Here is a 20,153-nt window from a genome sequence, read left to right as displayed (position 1 = left end):
TGACATGGCAACCAACATCTCACTCAAGTGACCTTGGGATCAAAACTGGCAAAGTTAAGCTGCAAGTCCAAAAGAAGCCCCGAAGTGGACAGGTACCAACCCCATTACATGTTATACAGAACATTCTGCTGTTGATTGGGAAAAGAGGTTTACAGAAAGTGCATAATATCCTAGTATTCGCAGGGCAGAGAGGTAAAAGAATATATGTAAAAATTCACTTCCATCTGATGGGAATTCTTCCAGGAAAAACAGAAGAAACTGAGTTCCCAGTGTGGTGCAGTGGGCTAAGGATCTGGCATTGCCACAGCTGTGACAAAGGTCACAGCTATGGCTGGAATTACATCCTGGACAGGAAACTTCCATATTCCAAGAGTGCAGCCAAAATAGAAGGAGGAATTCCCATCATGGCTCAGTGGTTAACAAATCCCACTAGGAACCATGAGGTTGCAGGTTTGATCCCTGACCTCGCTCAGTGGGTTAAGGATCCAACGTTGCTGTGAGCTGTGGTGCAGGTCGCAGATATGGCTGGGATCTGGTGTTGCTGTGGCTGTGACATAGGCCAACGGCTACAGCTCCAATTAGACCCCTAGCCTGGGAAACTCCATATGTTTCCCGAGTGCGGCCCTAGAAAAGACAACAACAACAACAACAACAACAACAACAAAAAAGAAGAAACTGATTTTCCTCCCAGAGGTAGCTTGGAGAACAAGAGTGGGTAAAAGGTTTCAATCAATATTTTTTTGTGGGGTTTTGTGGAAAACCATGTAAGGTTTCCTCCAAGTACCTTCTGGGCCAAGTCTTAAAGAGGGAGACCAGGAGTCCCATTGTGGGGCAGCAGAAACGAATCCAACTAGTATCCACGAGGATGCAGGTTAGATTCCTGGCTTTGCTCAGGGGATAGGGAATCCAGCGTTATCTTGAGCTATGGTGTAGGTCCTGCCTGGCTGTGGCTGTAGGCAGCTACAGCTCCGATTGGACCCCTAGCCTGGGAACTTCCATAGGCCATGGGTGCCGCCCCTCCCAAAAAAAAGAAAAAAATGGAGACCAAGTAACTAGTAGCAATTGCTGCAGGACTCCTAGAAGCCTGAACTGTGATGAGTATCCCACCACAGGAAAAAAAAAAGTGAAGTGAAAAAACTATTCTATACCAGTTCCTCGGACGTGGGAAAAACAGTGCACGGCAATGTTAAAATATCAGATGCTATACCATATTCTGCCTTCTTGCCTCCAGCCCACTTTCCTCTATATTCACCTGCACACGTCAAACATTCCCACCGTTTAAGTTTAAGAAAGAGAACTAAAAGAGCTGACATTTAAAGTGCTTACAAGGGTGCACGGCACAAAGTGCTTTACAAACGCTAAAGTCAAAGAAAGCCTAGCCGAGACGCAAAGCTTCACAAACCTCCCAGAGGAGAAGTCCCAATGCTCCTGGGCTACAGTGCGAGCCTGGCATGAACGAACTTGGGATGTTCTTCCCGAAAGGTTACTAAGCAGAAGCCTGAGCGAGACCCTCACTTGGAAGGGCATCGCCGGCCCCGCCCTCGACCTGGATAAGCAAAAGCGCCCTTCAACCCCCTGTGCCTCCGCTTCCTCCACACGGAAACCACAGCAAGAACGCTCCAGCTCCCTCCAACTCCTGAACCCAGGCGATCTGCCCAGGAAAGTAGAGAACGCCTTTAGAATGTTGCGCAAACCCCTGGCAGCGGCGAGCAGGTGGCCTTCGTGCGCCAGCCGCGCGCGGTGCTGCGAGAGCAGACAGGTGCCCGCGGGCATGCCATATGCTCTCTCCGCGCCACCTCCCCGGGCACGCGGGCCCAGGGCCTCCCGGGGCAGTGCCTCAGCGCGGCCTCCCCGGGAGAGCGGTGCCCAGCCCAGCCTTGAGGCAGCCCGACCCGCCTCCCCGCGCGCGGTGCCCAGTGCCCACGCTGCGGGGGGGACGCGCGCCCTCGGCCGCCTGAGAGAGGGGCTTCCCGCAAGCGGAGCCCCAGCCGCCGGCCCGCCGCCGGCCCGCCGCCGCTCACCAGTTCCCGGAGCCCACGATGCACACTTTCAGGGGTGACGCTGCCATGGCCTGGCCGGAACGCTACAGCCCGGATCGCACCTCCTCTGCCGGCCGCCCGCCTACACCCGCTCAGCCTAAAGCCTCTGCGCCTCGCGGCGGCCCCGCCCCCCTCGCCTCTCAGCCAATGGCCGCAACCACCCCCGCCCGGACGCCCCGGGCCACAGTGACAGCGGGGAGGACCCGCCCCGCCACTCCCGATAACCACTGCGCACGCCTGAGCCCCGCCAGCCTCCTGGCCCAGCTCTGGCACCGCCCAGCGCTGCCCGAAGCCTTTCGGGACTTGTAGTCCGCGCCTCCTGGGCCGCCTCTCCCACCGCGCCACGTGCTGCCCAAGGAGGTTGCACTGCGCCTCGAGCTCCGAGCGCTTGATGCTGCACCACCCTCCTCTCGTAGCACCAGGTTTGACCCGGTGTTCCCCACCCCGCCTTTCTTCCCTCTCAGGAAGAGCTTCCGCGCAGCAATTTGGAGCCGAGAGAAGCTCCCGGCTTCAGTCTAAAGTCGTCCAGGCTTGGGCCAGTCCTCAAGTGGCCGCCGCATTCTCTTGGGCCTCTGCCTCACCTGTGGAAACCTCTTAACTTCTGCCTCACCTGCGGAGACCATCTGCCGGACTTCGCAGTGGCGCTGTTATCTTCTGAGGCCTTCGGGACTTGGCCAGACAGCTCCTGCGCTCCAGGGTGGGAACTTTCTAGTTAGAGTTAGGTAGAGATTTGGACTCGGGCTACATTGCCCTTGCCTCACCCACTGATTTGGAAGGGCTTCCCTCCTCATCGTTTCCGCCCCAGGGATCAGGAGGATTTGTGGCTCCGAGACCACACTTCCCTTCTTCTGAGAAACGGAACATTGGGTATCCTTTCTGAGCATCCCTTTCCTCAGGGCGCCACATGAGACCTTCCTTGGGAAGAGGACAAAGTGGTACGAACCGGGGCTTCTTGGACTCCCCTGCACATTAGAGTCTCTGGAGCTTTTCAAAATCCCCAGACCAGGCAGCACCGCAAGCAAATTGCATCAGAATCTCCCAGAATGGGATACAAACATAAGGATTTTTTGAAGTTCAAGGGTGATTGCAAAAGAACTCAAGATTGAAAACCAGGAAACATGTCAGAGGAGAGTGGCTGAGGAAACACTCCAGTACCTAGAAATATACTAAGCCTGTTAGTTTGATGCAAAGAGGATTAACTCATTTTTGTTTTCGCTTCTACATTGTATGAAAAATTTATTTATATGACTTAAGATGTTTACTCAAGGAACTACCTAGAGAGAGTGGATGAGATGAGGCATGCTTTCCACTCCTCACTAGTGGTTTGTTCTCATTTATTTGCCAGGAAAGACACCAATGCAGGAATGATATGAAAGTTCAACTACCCAAGCTTTATTCATTTTTCCTCCCTTGCATTTGTGTTATGAAATGGGTTGGTCTAATTAAATAATGAACTCATGTACTTGAGTAAATGTACATTGCCAAGATTTACACCAAGTGATCAGTTCATGTTTAGTTTTTGCTTAAAAGATTTATTCCTCATGTGGAAACTCCTGTTCCCTGATATTGCAACTGCGCCTGCATGAAAATGAACTTCCTGGCTGTTCTGTGGACACATCCTGCACAGGATCATCATACAGGCTTTATCGATCACCTGAGATCCACAGCACAGTTGTTTGTACCAGAGCAGGCATAGTGAGTAGTCATTTATTTTATAGACTGGTTACAAAGATCAAGACCAAAACCATAGATGTGAGAGTTCTCTGGTGGCCTAGTGGTTAAGGGTCTGGCATTGTCACTGCTGTGGCAGGTTCCATCCCTGGCCAGGAACTTCTGCATGCCAAAAAAAAAAAAAAACCAGAGGAGAAACCCAGGATAAACTTGAGAGAATAAAGCAATATGCAAGAGAGCATCCAGTAGGATTCCAGTTCTGTTAGTTCAGAGACAAGCACAATTACATATATTGCTAAAAATATATATATACATAATAAAACGGCATAGCAACTGGAGATCTGAGCTGCCTCTGGATCTATACTGCAGCTCGCAACAACGTTGGATCCTTAACCCACAGAGCGGGGACAAGGACCAAACCAATATCCTTATGCATACTAGTTGCGTTCATTACTGCTGAGCCACAACAGGAATTCCCAGTGATTCTTTATATTTTTGCATATAATATAAATGTTTTTACATTGATTTAATAAAAATTGTAGGAGGACAGTAGAAGCTCCAGGACAGAGGAATGACGAAAGGCAGACTGAGATAGCTGGTTTTCCTCCTGTGGCCTGAAGAAGCCATTGTAGGTTTCACGGCAGGAGCTTGACATCAGCAAGACCAGGAGTCAGAGGCCAGCTGGAGGCCTGCTGCAGTGTTTATTCTACATGAGAAGTTATAGTGGCTTACATAGGATGGAGGCCAAAATGGTGGTTAATGGCGATGAATAGACATGAGCAAAACTGAGACGTAACTAGGAAGTTGAAAAAGAATACGTACTACTTTTGGAGTTCCCATTGTGGCTCAGTGGGTTAAGAAACCAAATAATATCCATGAGGATGTGGGTTCAATCCCTGGCCTTGCTCAGTGGGTTAAGGATCCCGTGTTGCCATGAGCTGTGGTATAGGTCGCAGACGTGGCTCTGATCTGGCGTTGCTGTGGCTATGGCATAGGCTGGCAGCTGCAGTTCTGATTTGAACCCTAGCCTGGGAACTTCATGTGCCACAGGTGTGGCCCTAAAAAGAAAAAGAAAAACAAAAAGATGTATTACTTTCTTGGGGTGGGGGCTCAGGGGAGAGGCATCTAGAATGACTCCAGCTTCAGTCTTGGACAACTAAGTGAATATCATTTGCTAAAACAGGGAAAGAGGAACAGTTCTGGAGAAAAGGATAAGGAGCTCAGTTCCAGTCAAATCTGAGGAGTCTATTTAGTTTCCAAGTTCAGTTTTCAGGGAGGCAGCTAGATACCCAGGTCTGAGACAGGCATGTTTTCCCTTCATCAGCGTCTTCTTAGGAATCTCAAGGGGTCATTGCCTAGACAATGCCAGGTAGAGAGTGGAAACTCAATAAATGTTGAGTGAAAGTGATTGAGATCACAGAGATGGGTCAAGTAACAAAGGATGTTGAACCAGGACAGATCTCTGAAATGGATTTAATATTTAAAAGAAGAGAATAGGAGTTTCCAGGTAGCCTAGCAGTTAAGAACCTGGCATTGTCTGGAGTTCCCGTCGTGACTCAGTGGTTAACAAATCCGACTGGGAAACATGAGGTTGCAGGTTCAGTCACTGGCCTTGCTCAGTGGGTTAAGGATCCAGCGTTGCCGTGAGCTGTGGTGTAGGTCACAGATGTGGCTCGGATCCCACGTTACTGTGGCTGTGGTGTAGGCCAGCAGCTACAGCTCTGATTCGACTCCTAGCCTGGGAACCTCCATATGCTGCCAGAGCGGCTCAAGAAATGGCAAAAAGACAAAAAAAAACAAACCTGGCGTTGTCACTTCTGTGACTCAGGTTCAATCCCTGGCCTGGGTACTTATGCATGCCATGGGTGCAGTCAAAAAAAAAAAAAAAAAATTAAGAGAAGAGCCTGAGAGGATGTAAAAGGAGCAGCAGGAATGCAGAGTGTGATGTGGTTGCAAAGGAAGACAGCATTTTCAGAAGGAGGGGTTGTCACAGGAGAGTTTAAGAGTGGTCAGATTAAGATCAGACCAGAGCGCATCTTTCAAGCTAACAAAAAGAAGGCTTGTTAGCAAAGTATGGTTGTGCAGGTAGCACACTGCACAAGGCCAGCTGGTGCCATGCACGCTGGACAGTGCAAATTGATGTGCTAGAGAGGACCATTTTCTAACAGATGGAAGCAAGTATCTTGAGGGAGAGATACATTTACCAGTTTGCACAGAGGTCTGCTATGGGCTAGCCACCACACTTGTTGTTAGTGGGTGTGGTGAGAAGACTTCAGTTTTAGTTCCAGGCAGAGCATAAACTCAGCTTGTGGTAGGTGGGGGCGTAAATGGAAAGCAATGGAATGGCACTGGAGAGAGTGTAGATGCTGCTTTCTATAATAAAATTTGGCTGTTATCAAAAGATGAGGGCTAAGGGTACATGGGTACATGGGGAGGGAAGACAAAACTGAAGTGGTAAGAAAAGGATTGATAGGACTTTTTTCCCTTTAAGTCATGTGGTAAAGGCTAGAACATATTGAAATATACCTAGGAAGGAACCAGTAGATAGAGGTTGAAAATACAGAAGAGAGGAGTTCTCTGGTTGGCTTAGCACCTAAGGATCTGGCATTGTCACTTCTATGGCTCAGGTCAATGCTGTGGCTTGGGTTTGACCCCTGGCTTGGGAACTTCCCCATGCTGCAGGAAGAAAGAAAGGAAGGAAGGAAGGAAGGAAGAAACCATAATAGTAATAAGCTTAAACACTTTGAAATAAGAATTCATGGGTCTCTGGTGATTTAAAGAAATAAGGGCTATTCTTTACAGTAACACAGCAACTAACAAATACAGAGGAAAAGAACAACCATGCTAGGCAATCATCAGAGGGTACTAAAATAGTGGAGGAAGTTTGATGAGGGACCAGATATTTACCAGGCAGCCTCAAAGTTTCCACGCAAATTGCTGACAAGACATAAAAGAGGAACTTCACAGTAGAGAAAGGTGGCTGGCACCTTAAACAGTTGGTCAACATCAACATTACCTGTGATGGGACAAATGTGCTTTCTTGAGGTGACCTGAAAAGGCATTTAGTTAATACAGGCTTGTTGAAAAAAATAGTTCTCAGACTTGATATATATATATATATTTTTTAACTGTATTGAAGTATTGTTGACGTAATGTTTTGTTTCAGGTATACAGCAAAGCGAATCAGCTATACATATACATATATACATTTCTTATCAGATTCTTTTCCCATATAGGTCACTACAGAGTGTTGAGTAGATTTCCCTATGCTGTACAGTAGGTCCTTGTTACCATTCCATATATAATAGTGTATATATGTCAATCCCAACTTCCCAGATTTCCCGTTGTGGCACAGCGGAAACACAGGGAACCATGAGGTCGCAGGTTCCATCCCTGGCCTTGCTCAATGGGTTGACGATCCAGCATTGCTGTGAGCTATGATGTAGGTCACAGATGAGGCCCGGATCTGGCATTACTGTGGCTGTGGTGTAGGCTGGCAGCTATAGCTCCAATTGGACCCCTGGCCTGGGAGCCTCCATGTGCCTCGGGAGTGGTCCTAAAAAGACAAAAGACAAACAATATATATGTAAATCCAACTTCCCAATTTATCCCTCCCCTCAATGTTTCCCCTTTGGTAACCATAAGTTTGGTTTAAAAATCTTTTAAGTCTGTTTCTGTTTTGTGAAGAAGTTCTTTTGTATCATTTTTATTAGATTCCACATACTAGTGATCTCATATGATATTTTTCTGATTTCCTTCACTTAATATGATCATCTTTAGGACCATCCATATTGCTGCAAATGGTATTATTTCATTCTTCTTTATGACTGAGTAATATTCCATTGTATGTATGTGCCACATCTTCTTTATCCATTCCTCTGTCAATTAACATTTAGGTTGCTTCCATATCTTGGCTATTGTGAATAGTGCTGCAGTGAACATGGGGTGCATGTATCTTTTCAAATTATGTTTTTCTGTGGATGTATGCCCAGGAGTGGGATTGCTGGATAATATCATAGTTCTATTTTTAGTCTTTTGAGGAACCTCCATACCGTTCTCCATAGTGACTGTGCTAATTTACTTTCCCACCAACAGTGTAGGAGGGTTCCTTTTTCTCCTTACCTTCTCCAGCATTTATTGCTTGAAGGCTTTTTGATGATGGCCATTCTGACCATTGTGAGGTGATACTCCATTGCAGTTTTGATTTGCAGGTCTCTAATAATTAGTGATGTTGAGCATCTTTTCACATGCTTCTTGGCCATCTGTCTGTCTCCAGACCTTGGGATTTTATAGATTAAATGCATTTTTACTTGTCCTAAAGTCTGATAGAATTACCACAAAATTTTTTTTCCGGGTAAAGACATAAACCATTTGTCATATACTCTTCCAGTTTTGTCTCATCTTATTTATTTAATTCATCTTACTCAATTTGATTTAATTAATGACTAATTAATGTAGTCACATGATTTAAAATCCGAAAGTATGTAGACAGTGAAATTCTGTCTTCTGGAGTTCTCGTGATGACTCAGTAGTAACAAACCCGACTAGTATCCATGAGGACACAAGTTCGATCCCTGGCCTCACTCAGTGGGTTAAGGATCTGGCATTGCCGTGAGCTGTGGTGTACATCACAGATGCCACTCACATCCTGCGTTGCTGTGGCTGTGGCTTAGACAGGCGGCTGTAGCTCTGATTCAACCCCTTGCCTGGGACCTTCTGTATGCCATGGGTTCAGCCCTAAAAAGACACGAAAAAAAAAAAAAGAAAGAAATTCTCTCTCCCCCCCTTTTCCAGCACCCATTTCTTTCCCTTGAGTAGACTTTGTTATCTGTTTCTTGTGTGCACATATTATTCTGTTACTTGCTTCCCCTCTTACCATTATTTCCTATTACAACTGTCAGTCAATGCCAAAAAAATGAATATAAATAATAAAAACTTAAAATGAAGAGTGAAAAGAATAAATTAAGCTCTTTAGAAAACTCTCCCCACAGAGTCTTATTATTTCTCATTTCTCTGTGGCACAGAAATTGTTCTCACAGGCTGGTATTGGTTAAATTCATTCTTCTAATTCCAGGGAAGACATAAACTTGGGCTACCCTAGAGAAACGTTTTATCTACTCTGTCACCCGGTACATAAATCACTGCTTTGCTTCCTAATTACACTGTACAATCCCTGGTAGTGACATTCATTCTTGGTACAACAGGCTTCAAATGAAATTGCCCATCTTCAGTATTGCTATTGACAATCTAAGGAGAAATGACAGATTTTTGGCCAAAGAAAACAATCCCTTATTCTGGAAACTTATATGGGTTTTTACCTCACTTCCTTGGGGAAAAGAGATATAATGGATAAAAGGCAGATTTTGCTGCTTGGAAGAACCAAAGGAGCTCCAGACACTTAACAGGAGCTGGTGTCCTTTGTAATCTGTTCATACCAAAGTTTATTAAATTATCAAAAGAGTTTATGCACCAGATTTTATCCACCAACTGTCCCTTTTCACCTTAGATGAAGGTGGAATAAGGATCTATTGATTCTCTCATTTATTTTTTTATTTTTTTCTTTTTAGGGCCAAACCCATGGCTATGGAATTCCTAGGCCAGGAATTGAATCAGAACTGCAGCTGCCAGCCTACACCACAGCCATAGCAATGCAGGATCCGAGCTGCATCTGCAACCTACACCATAGCTCATGGCAATACCGGATCCTTAACCCACTGAGCAAGGCCAGGGATCAAACTTACATCCTCATGGCTACTAGTCATGTTCATTACTGCTGAGCCACAGCTGAAACTCCTGTTGCTTCTTTTGAAGATCATAATTCTTATAACCTACCTTTAGTTAGGAGCCAGCTCTTAGCAAAGTACTGGGTATTATTGTTGATTTCATCTGGGATACCAGCCACCTTGGATGACTTGTAGAACTAGGGAGTTTTAAAGATGAAATTACCAGATTCAATCCTGTACTCTACCAGACAAAGTCAGAGATATTAACTTAGTTTCTACTTGATTAAAAGTCAGATATTAACCTGGTCTGGGTTCTAGATTGGTCTTATTCATTTGCTTAGTCAACACTGAACTGGAGCTGAGGATACAAGAAGAGAGATAACTTTTACAGTCTGGAAAGAAGGATAAAGAGACCAGTATCTTCCAGAGTCCAGCCAGATGTTGCTCTGATAAGAAACAGCGGACTCTGGGAACAGATGGGAGGGGTATCAATGTGGACCCAGGGGGCCAGATAAGACTTTCTGGACAAAAGATGTCTGAAGTGAAGGATGAGTAGGAATTAATGGGAAGAGAATTTGAGGCAGAGAGAACAGCATGTAAGAAGCCTTGGAGGCAAAATAAAAGAAGTCCAGGAGTTCCCATTGTGGCTTAGCAGTTAACAAACCCGACTAGCATCCATGAGGATGCCCAATCAATCCCTGGCCTCGCTCAGTGAGTTAAGGATCTGGCATTGCTGTGAGCTGTGGTGTAGGCCAAAGACTCGGCTTGGATCCCAAGTTTCTGTGGCTCTGGCATAGGCCAGTGGCTACAGTCCAGATTGGACCCCTGGCCTATGACCCTCCACATGCCACAGGTGCAGCCCTAAAAAAAAGACAAAAAAAAAAAGAAAAAAGAAGAAGAAGAAGACCAGTTTCCTTTGCAAAATGCAAGTTTATTAAGTCAGAAGATAGAGCAAGAGTTAAAGACAGATGAGGTAGGAAGGTGGACAGGGATCAGATAATGGAGTGTTCTCTTACACTGGAGGGTTTGGATTTTATTTTGAAGCCAAAGGGGGAATATTGAAGTGATAGGCTAAGAGATCTGGTCATATTTGTCTTCTAGACAATCACGTTGATTGCATTTGAAGGGGTGAGGGAGAGGGAAAAGTTATGGATAATTTGTAGATTTCTGACTCAAGTCACTGGGTAGATGGTGGTGGTGAACAGGAGTGTTTTGGGGTGGAAGTTACCTTTTTTGGCAAAATAAAAAGAAAGTGTCTGTTGCTTTTTTAATTTTCCTTGTTTCTAGACTATGAAATCAAATACCATTCCTTGTTTGTTGCAGTCATACCCACCAGTACTCAAAACTGGTTGCAGTTTTCTGTAAAGGAGCTGCAAGCATGATAGATATGATTCAATTTGTGATTCAATTTGGGAGGAATTCAAAAATTTCCATTCTTAGGTTGCTTCCCAATGCAAGACAGAGTTGGATAAAGCCTAGCCCTTGTAATGTCACTGTCACTCTCTATTATTATTATTATTATTATTATTATTATTATTATTATTATTTTAGTCTTCTTAGGGCCACACCCGTGGCAGATGGGTTCCCAGGCTAGAGGTCGAATCACAGCTACACCTGCCAGCCTATACCACAGCCACAGAAATGTGGAATCTGAGCCATGTCTGCGACCTACACCATAGCTCACAGCAGCACCAGATCCTTAACCCACTGAGCAAAGCCAGGGATCGAACCTGCATCTTCATGGATACAAGTCTGATTCTTTTCCTCTGAGCCACAATGGGAACTTTCTTCTCTTAATTTTTAAAAACTGAAGTAGGAGTTCCCTGGTGGCTCAGGGGCTTAAGGATCCAGCATTGTCACTGATGACTCTGGTTACTGCTGTGGTATGGGTTCAATTCCTGGCCTCAGAATTTCTCTATTTCACGGGTGCGGTGAAAAAAAACCCAAAGTAACACACACACTTTTTTTTTGTTTTTTTGCTGTTGTTTTTTCCTTTTTTAGCCATTCCCTCTGCATATGGAAGTTCTGGTCAGGAACTGAATCTGTTTTGTTTTGTTTTGTTTTGTTTTGTTTTATGTCTTTTTAGGGCTGCACTCATGGCATATGGAAGTTCTCAGCCTAGGGGTCGAATCGGAGCAATAGCTGCTAGCCTACACCACAGATACAGCAACTCGGGATCCGAGCCAAGTCTGCCCCTCCACCACAGCTTATGGCAATGCCAGGTCCTTAACCCACTGATTGAGGCCAGGGATTAAACCTGCATCCTCATGGATACTAGTCAGGATCGTTTCCCCTGAGCCACAATGAGAACTCTGCAGGGACTGAATCTGAGCCCACAGTGCTGCAGAGGAACGATCCTTAACTAATGTGCCACAGTGAGAACTCCTACACACACATGGTTATAAACTTCATGTTGTACTACATGCTACTAAATGGAAAGTGACCGTCCTCCTCCCTAGATTCCACTCCCTAGAAATAATCACTTTCAACTACTTGTGCTCTTTCATCTGAGACTTGCTTCTTTTTTGAAATAATGTTCTTATGCTATGACTTTTTTTTTAGGTAAAGTTTTGGAATAAGTGATACATTCATTTGGCCCTAAAATAAAACGGGTAAAAAAGATACACAGTAAAGAATATCTCTCCTTTTCCTGTTTCCCATCCCAATCCACTTTCCTCCGGTTACCACTATTAGTCTTCTGTATATATCTGTACGCAAGACAATAACATTATATATTTACTTTTTTTTTCACACAAAAGGTCATATAGTAGCCCTCATCAATCATGGTGAAGTGAAGTAGGGTGTGTTGTAGTAACGAACCATCCAAAGACCTCAGTGGTTTCTTTCTCACTCGTGCTCCATGTCCACTCCAGGCAGCTTCGCATTTTCTTCCCACAGGTTTGCAAACCAGTGAAATCTCTACTATCTGGAGTATCATTCTTGTAGGGGCAATGGGCAGGGAATATGGCAAATTCCTCCCGGGTCCTTAAAGACTTCCTCCCAGAGGTGACACTTGTTACTGCTGTCCCATTCATTGATCAAAGTGCATCACATGGAGCTGACAGTTTAAAGGGGGCAGGGAAGTGCAAACATACCCTGTGTCCAGGACTCAGAGGGCCAGACAGCCAGACATGATGGTGGACTGCCCTCAAGGTCACCTCAGAGGTGCACCATCTTTGCACTTTGCTTTTTTTCCGTTCAGAAAATATATAATCAGAGTTCCTGTTGCAGCTCATTGGTAATGAACGGACTAGGATCCATGAGGATGCGGGTTTGATCCCTGGCCCCACTCAGTGGGTTAAGGATCCGGCGTTGCCATGAGCCGTGGTGTAGGTTCCATACACAGCTCGGATCTGGCGTTGCTGTGGCTGCGGCTTAGACTGGCAGCTGTAGTTCTGATTCTGGGGAAAAAAAATAAAAAGGCTGACTGCTGAAGATTGCATTTCCTCCCCTTCCTTGCAGTGATTTCTGGACAGGTGACTGAGTTCTGGCCAGTAGAGCGTGAGTTGAAATTATGTGTTCCACTTCTGGGTTGTAACCTGGAATCTGTATCCAAAGTCCTCTCCCTTTTCCCTTTGCCCTGAGGAGGGATGCAGACATGATGGAGGGACATAGGCTGCCTCCTGAACTCCGAACTAGAAGCTGTGCTCTGCGGATTGCTGAGCTGACCTGGACCCTAACTCTGAGCTATGGCATGAACTGGAAATAAATTTCTGTTTTGATTATGACACTCCATATTTTGTATCTCTATGTTAAAGCCACTTAGATTATTTCCTACTACATGTTCCTTTCTATACAACCTGTTTTTCTTTCTATGAAATGTTGAGGATCTTCTTTTTATTTACAGGGTCCTGAAATTTCATGATAATAGCCCTGTCGTGGGTCTTTCTAAAGTCAGTGATGTACTTTAGATCAGAATTACTGTGTTTTCAATTCTGTGAAAATTTCTTGTCTCGTTTCTTTAAGAATTAGCTCCTTTACATTTTCTCTGTAGTTTCTATCTCAAACTTTTATCATCTAGCATTTGTCTCCCTCCCTAAAGTCTTGTCTTTCCTCCTTTCCAACTGTTTGCCTGCCCCCGTCCCCACCACCACCACCCCACCCCCGTTTCTGGATTTTTTTCTTTCAATTCTTTTGGTGCTTTTTTTTTAAGGCTATATTGGCGGTTTCAATTTCCAAGAGTTGTTTCTCATCCTTCTTTTTTTTTTTCTTTTTTAATGGCCACACCCATGGCATGTAGAAGTTCCAGACTAGGGGACAAATCTGAGCTGCAGCTACCGGCCTACGCCACAGCCATAGCAACATGGGATCCGAGCTGCTTCTGTGACCTACACAGAAGCTCACTGTAATGCTGGATCCTTAACCCACTGAGGCCAGGGATCAAACCCACATCCTCATGGTTCCTAGTCAGGTTCATTAACCACTGAGCCAAGAAGGGAACTCCTCTCATCATTCTTTTTTATCTCTGCACATATTCAGTATAGTTTTTTCTTTTGCTTTTGCTTCCTCCTGTTTATCTGTCGTGGTAGAGGCTTTTCCAAGTGTTTGGTTTTGGAAGCTGTTCTTAGTTAAGAGTGAGGCAGCTCTAGGTGGATTGGCCGCTCTTGTCAACAGAGAGGGACTGGGTGGCAGTGGGTCCTTTATGTGAGACACTCCCAGATGTCGTCATCCTGATAACTCTTCTACAGAACAGATTGATTTTGAAAAGGAGAGGTCCATAGTTTCCTGGCATGATGCGAGGGTGCATGCCTCACCCTCAAATTTAAAGGGGGAAGAGATCATACATACACTCCAAACTCACTGTCATATGTAAGGATATTATTGATTCCCTTTCGTGAGCTAATGATTATAACATATGCATATAATAGCACATTTGTTTATCCATTTAATAAATATTTATGATATCCTCAGTGTGTATGTGAGACAGAGAGAGAGAGATACTGAGAAGACAGAACTGAGAAAAACCACGCCTGCTTTGGTTTGTAGCAGATGTGATCACACCATATGTTCAGATAGTGCTGTGAGGGGAGCTATGATGGAGGTGGCGAGGAGGGCACCAGGGCCATGCCAGGCAGATGCTTACCTGTATTTTGCAGGGGAGAGGGGAGGGAGGTTGGGGGAGGTACTTGATTCCTTTCTGTTCAATTTATAGATACAGAGTTTCCCGTCCTGCTTGTCCCCTTTCTTCCCCCACCCCCCCCAAACCTAGTTCTGCCAATTATATATTTATAGATCAATATGAGTTAATAAAACCTTTGACATGCCAATACTCCTGAGAAAATAAGAAAATACCACTTATTCGTACTTTGGAATTAATTACGTTAACCAGATAACCACTTAAACTTAACTAAACTATGGGATGTTAAATATAAGAAACTAACCGCCAATCACTAACTGCCAATCTAATAGAAAGCTGCATGTACTTGCTGGCCTGGAAAAGGAGAGCTGTGCCGTTCATTTTGAGTTCAGTGGGTCTCAGAGTGTTATCCAAAAACTGGGTTTCCCTCTTGGTGGGTGTCTGGGCCAAAAGACACAACCAAGACACAACCACACCCCAGCCAAAGAGATGGAAAAGGAAGGATTTATTACTTGCAGCAAGTAAGGAAAACAGCTGGGATCTTTCCCCAAGCTGGGTCTTCTCCAACAGCAAAATCGGGGAAGATTTAAGCTTGAGCAGAGGAGACGTCAGGGTCCACAGAATCTAAGCCTCAGTAGACTGAAGTGAGAAAATGTCAACGTCATCATTCCTTAGGTCCCAGTTGATCTGGTTGTTGAGCCCCCAGAGGCTTTTAAATTCTGCAAAACAGCTTCAGTCTAATCTTTACCATTGAAGGAGAACTGGGAGTTTATACCTGATTGGTTATCTTTGCTATTTTACCTTTTTTTTCTTTTTCTTTTTTAGGGCCAGACTTGTGGCACATTGAGGTTCTCAGGCTAGGAGTCAAATCCGAGACACAGCCACTGGCCCACACCACAGCCACAGCATTGCAGGATCCTGGACCCACTCGGCAAGGCCAGGGATTGAACCCTCATCCTCATGGATATTAGTCGGATTTGTTTCCTCTATGCCATAACAGGAACTCACTGTTGTTACTTTTCTGGCCTGGTAACAATTTGATGTTTTTTGTTCCCCTAAGATCTTTACTATTGAGACTCATTCAAGGACAACCACTGGCCCAGCTTAGATCACAAAATAGCTTAGACCAAAGATGGCTTCTCTTATGTCAAGAAAGCTATGCTTGGTTCTCTTTCTTAGGGGACCCCCAACTTATCTGCTTACAAGTACATAAATCAAAAGGGAGAGAGAGAGAGCAAGAAGGGAGCAGGTGAAAACAAAGCAGTCTTGGAGCTCCCATTGTGGCGCAGCAGAAACGAGTCCAACTAGGAACCATGAGGTTGCGGGGTTCAATCCCTGGCTTCGATCAGTGGGTTAAGGATCCAGAGTTGCCGTGAGCAGTGGTGTAGGTCACAGACATGGCTCAGATCCTGCGTTGCTGTGGCTGTGGTGTAGGCTGGCAGCTATAGCTCCGATTCGACCCCTAGCCTAGAAACCTCCATACGCCAAGGTGAGGTCCTAAAAAGGAAAAAAAAAAAAAAATAGGCAAAACAACAACAAGAACAAGGCAGTCTTCTGACCCAGGTCTCTGGATGGTGTACAGGGAAGAGTGTAAATGGTCACTTCCAAGTGTCCCATCAGTGAGTCTAAGAAGCTTAGATTCAGACTTATCCAAAACCAGACTCAGTAGAGAGAACTGTCTGAAGATACTTAACATTTTGCCAAATTTTCTTGTTGTTTTATTTTGGCTGCACCCTTGGCATGAGGAACTTCCCAGGCCAGGGACTGAACCTAATCCACAGCAGTGACCCAAGCCAATGTCAGATCCTTAACCACTAGGCCACCCCGGAACACTCTGATTCGTTTTTGAAAACAGGGACCAAGCAGTTCCATTAGAGGGTGTGGAGTGCACTTCCAAGTAGTACATTCCCAAATTAGTATTAAAGGGTCTGAAATAAGGAGGAAGCCTCTGACAGTGTAAGAGGAATGGAAAGAGTGTTTATGTTTGGAAGAGGAACAGGCTTTGTAAAGGAAAGATTTAACAGACTTTGCTCCTCCGCCTAAGGTCTTAGGGATGCCCCTCTCCTCCTCATCTGAAATCCATCCATGGTGGTCTTGGCTCCCCTCCATGCAGTCATGAGGAAGTTGGAAAGCTGATCACGTTTAGCAGAACCAGCTAAATTCCAACCCAGTCCTTTTATTTATTTATTTTTTGTCTTTTTGCCATTTCTTGGGCCACTCCTGCAGCATATGGAGGTTCCCAGGCTACGGATCTAATTGGAGCTGTAGCCACCAGCCTATGCCAGAGCCACAGCAACTTGGGATCTGAACTGCATCTGCAACCTACACCACAGCTCAGGCCAATGCTGGATCCTTAACCCTCTGAGCGAGGCCAAGGATTGAACCTGCAACCTCATGGTTCCTAGTCGGATTCGCTAACCACTGAGCCACAACGGGAACTCCAAACCCAGTCCTTTTAGACAGGCTTATCCACTTAGATACCCTTTTGCAACACACATGATCTTTTTTTTTTTTTTTTTTTTGCCTTTTTCTGACTTGGGGCTTTGTTCCTGGATTTTCCCTTTTGGTGTTTTTTCTCCCGACTTTCCCCTCAGGTTTTAATCACCCCACATTCCCCAGGATCCACTTCTGGGGACTTTTCCTAACCTGTACCTACCCTCATCTGTTATCTTAGGGTCCAGATCCTTCACCTCCATTGCCTGATAAACTTCAGGAAATTTATAAAATATGGAACAGAACAATGATGAATATCCTCATATATAAAGAGCTCTTATAATTTAGGAGAGAGAAAACTGAATATCCTAATAGAAAAATGAGCACAAGGCATGAAAACATAATTCATACCAGCAGAAACACCAAAGACTAGTAAACATGTAAAGACATTCAGATTTTGAGGTAATACTTAGATAAAGAGAACAGGTGACCTTGAAAAAAAAACTTACGTCTCTCTTGTAAATTTTCTGTAATAAATATCTATTACTTCTGTAACAAAAGAACAATAAAATGTTTTCAGGCCAACAGGAACTCAAGTCCTGCTTCGTTCATCTAGGATGAGGAGTTTGTAAAGAGTAGAACAGGTATTATCTATTCCCCATTCAAATAACATCTACCTTGCTGCTCTCTCTGGACTCAGCAGCTTAAGGATCCAGCATTGTCACTGCTGTGGCTCTGCTTACTGCTGTGGTGTGGGTTTGATCAGTGGCCCAGGAACTTCCACAAGGTGTGGGCACCACCAAAAAAAAAAATTACAAAAAGAAATTTTCCTATGACGAGGGGTACCCAGACCTTAACACAAGGGAGGGAACAGTTATATTACCTTTTTTGTCTGGTTTCATAGGATACAGAGTCTCTATTCCCAAAGGGTGGTGGGAATGATGGGAATTCCAGATCGTCTTGAAAGAGGAGATTTCTGAGCAGGCCTTTGATGCTTTATATCCTGCCTCTTGGTTAGCCGCCTTCAGAGAGAGCTGATAAGGGCACAGTGCTGATGGTTTCCTTGTTAGCTGACTTCTGGAAGAGAAACCAGTCTTTGGGTGAATTTCCAGTTTTCAGTACCACAATTTGTGGAAGTCTCAGGGAGAGAGCTAGTCCCTGTAGTCACAGGAAGGGGGAATCTTAGCAGAGGAAGTCTCAGAGCAGAGCCTAGATGACTGGTTTTCAGTGGACCTGCTAGAAGGTCCCATCCTTGGGGGACCAGACACCATAAGACTGCTTTTGGGAGTTCCCGTTGTGGCTCAGTGGATTAAAAACCCCACTAGTATCCATAATGGTGCAGTTCAATCCCTGGTCTTGCTCATTGGGTTAAGGATCCAGGGTTGCCACAAGCTGTGGTACAGGTCACAGATGTGGCCCAGATCTGGTATAGCTGTGGCTGTGGTGTAGGCCAGTCGCTGCAGCTCTGATTTGACCCCTATCCTGGGAACTTTCCTATGCTGCAGGTGCAGCCCTGAAAAGAAAAAAAGAAAGAAAAAAAAAAGACTGCTTTTGTACAGTTTACATTCTATGACTCTGTCTGTCAATGCAACTGCCCCTAATAGCACCAGTAGGACGAACTGAAAAGACAAAGTTTATTGCTTTGGCAGTGGCTCCAAGAGGAAGGCAAAGTGGAAAGGGATTTAGAATGAGGAGATGAGTTTGTGACCTTGGTTAGGACTGGATAAAGATCCTGATGCAACTATCCCAGATTGGTGAAGAATTTGAGGTGAGAGATTCAGTGAATCTTAGGGTGCCAAGTTTCTGTTGATGGTTTCCACTGAAGAGTCTTGAGTCTTTCAGGAAGTTCCTGTCTGAACAGTCCAGCCTTTTGTCTGGGCATTGTCTTCTGAAATAGTAAATCATGCTAACAAGGACAATAAAATAAACTTACATCAACACAGATTCTAAAGGATGTGGGAGGCAGGTGGTTTCAGTCCTCAGGACCCAAGCTATGCCTGAAGGAAGATAGTTTGCCTTTTCCTCTTTCTTTCCTTTTTTTTATTTTTGACCAAGCCCTTGGCATATAGAAGTTCCTGGGCCGAGGTTTGAACTCATGCCACAGCAGCAACCTGAGCTACTGTAGTGACATCGGCTGATATTTAACCCTCTGTGCTAAAAGAGAACCCCAATCTGGAGTTCCCATTGTGGCTCAGCAGGTTAAGAACTGGACTAGTATCCATGAGGCCATGAGTTCAATCCCCGGCCTCACTCAGTGGGTTACAGATCCAGCGTTGCTAGACACAGATGTAGGTCAGATCTGGCATTCCTGTGGCTGTGGTGTTGGCAAGCACCACAGCTCCAATTCCACCCCTAGCCCAGGAACTTCCATATGCCTCAGGTGTGCCCCTGCCAAAAAAAAAAAGAGAGAACTGCGGTTTGTGTTTTCTTTTCATACTGATTTATTTATTTATTTATTTATTTATTTTTAGGACCATGCCCCAGGCATACGGAGTTTCCCAGGCTACTAATTGGAGCTACAGCTGTCGGCCCATGCCACAGCAATGCCAGATCTGAGCCTCATCTGCAACCTACACCACCGCTCACTGCAATGCCAGATTCTTAACCTACTGAGAGAGGCCAGGGGTCGAACCCACAACCTCATGAATCCTAGTTGGGTTTGTTAGCCACGATGGGAACTCCTTGTTTTCATATTTGATGTTGAATCTAAGAATGGCGCTCATTTTTTAGTGCCGCACCTTCGGCATATGGAAGTTTCCAGGCTAGGGGTTGAATCAGAGCTGCAGTTGCAGGCCTACGCCAGAGCCACAGCCACAGCCATGTGAGATCCGACCCGTGTCTGTGACCTACTCCACAGCTCACGGCAATGCCAGATCCTTAACCCACTGATTGAGGCCAGGGATCGAACGCACATCTTCATGGATACTAGTTGGGTTTATTACTGCTGAGCCATAGCAGGAACTCCATGTTGCTCGCTTTTGTACATTTTTACTCATTTTGCTTCCCCAGGTTGGTTTTTTTACTAGGAAGAAGACACATTGACTGCCAATCCATTCATCTGCCATTGAGATTTCTTTTCCCAGGTGAGTCCTTGTACAAGTCAGTCCTGTGTTGTTCCATGTCCAGCCAGTTCCAAGCTCCTTATGGAAAACATTCAGCCAACACATCCTCTTTTAGTATTTACCACGAGGCAGGCTCTGTTTTAAGCAT

The 20,153-nt window shown here is 45.1% G+C and overlaps 1 protein-coding gene across 1 annotated transcript in view; it reads right to left on the bottom strand.

The window, feature by feature from the left end:
* GPD1L (glycerol-3-phosphate dehydrogenase 1 like) overlaps positions 1-2,170 on the bottom strand; it is a 48,841-nt gene extending 46,671 nt beyond the window's left edge. Inside the window, exon 1 of the mRNA XM_047769429.1 lies at positions 2,022-2,170. Coding sequence (XP_047625385.1) covers positions 2,022-2,068 — 47 coding nt within the window. The 5' untranslated portion in view covers positions 2,069-2,170. The remainder of the gene's footprint in view (positions 1-2,021) is intronic.
* Positions 2,171-20,153: the final 17,983 nt, after the last annotated feature.

The sequence above is a fragment of the Phacochoerus africanus genome, chromosome 1 (assembly GCF_016906955.1).
Source record: "Phacochoerus africanus isolate WHEZ1 chromosome 1, ROS_Pafr_v1, whole genome shotgun sequence".
In the NCBI taxonomy this organism is placed as follows: domain Eukaryota; kingdom Metazoa; phylum Chordata; class Mammalia; order Artiodactyla; family Suidae; genus Phacochoerus; species Phacochoerus africanus.
This window is presented reverse-complemented; position numbering and strand designations above follow the sequence as displayed.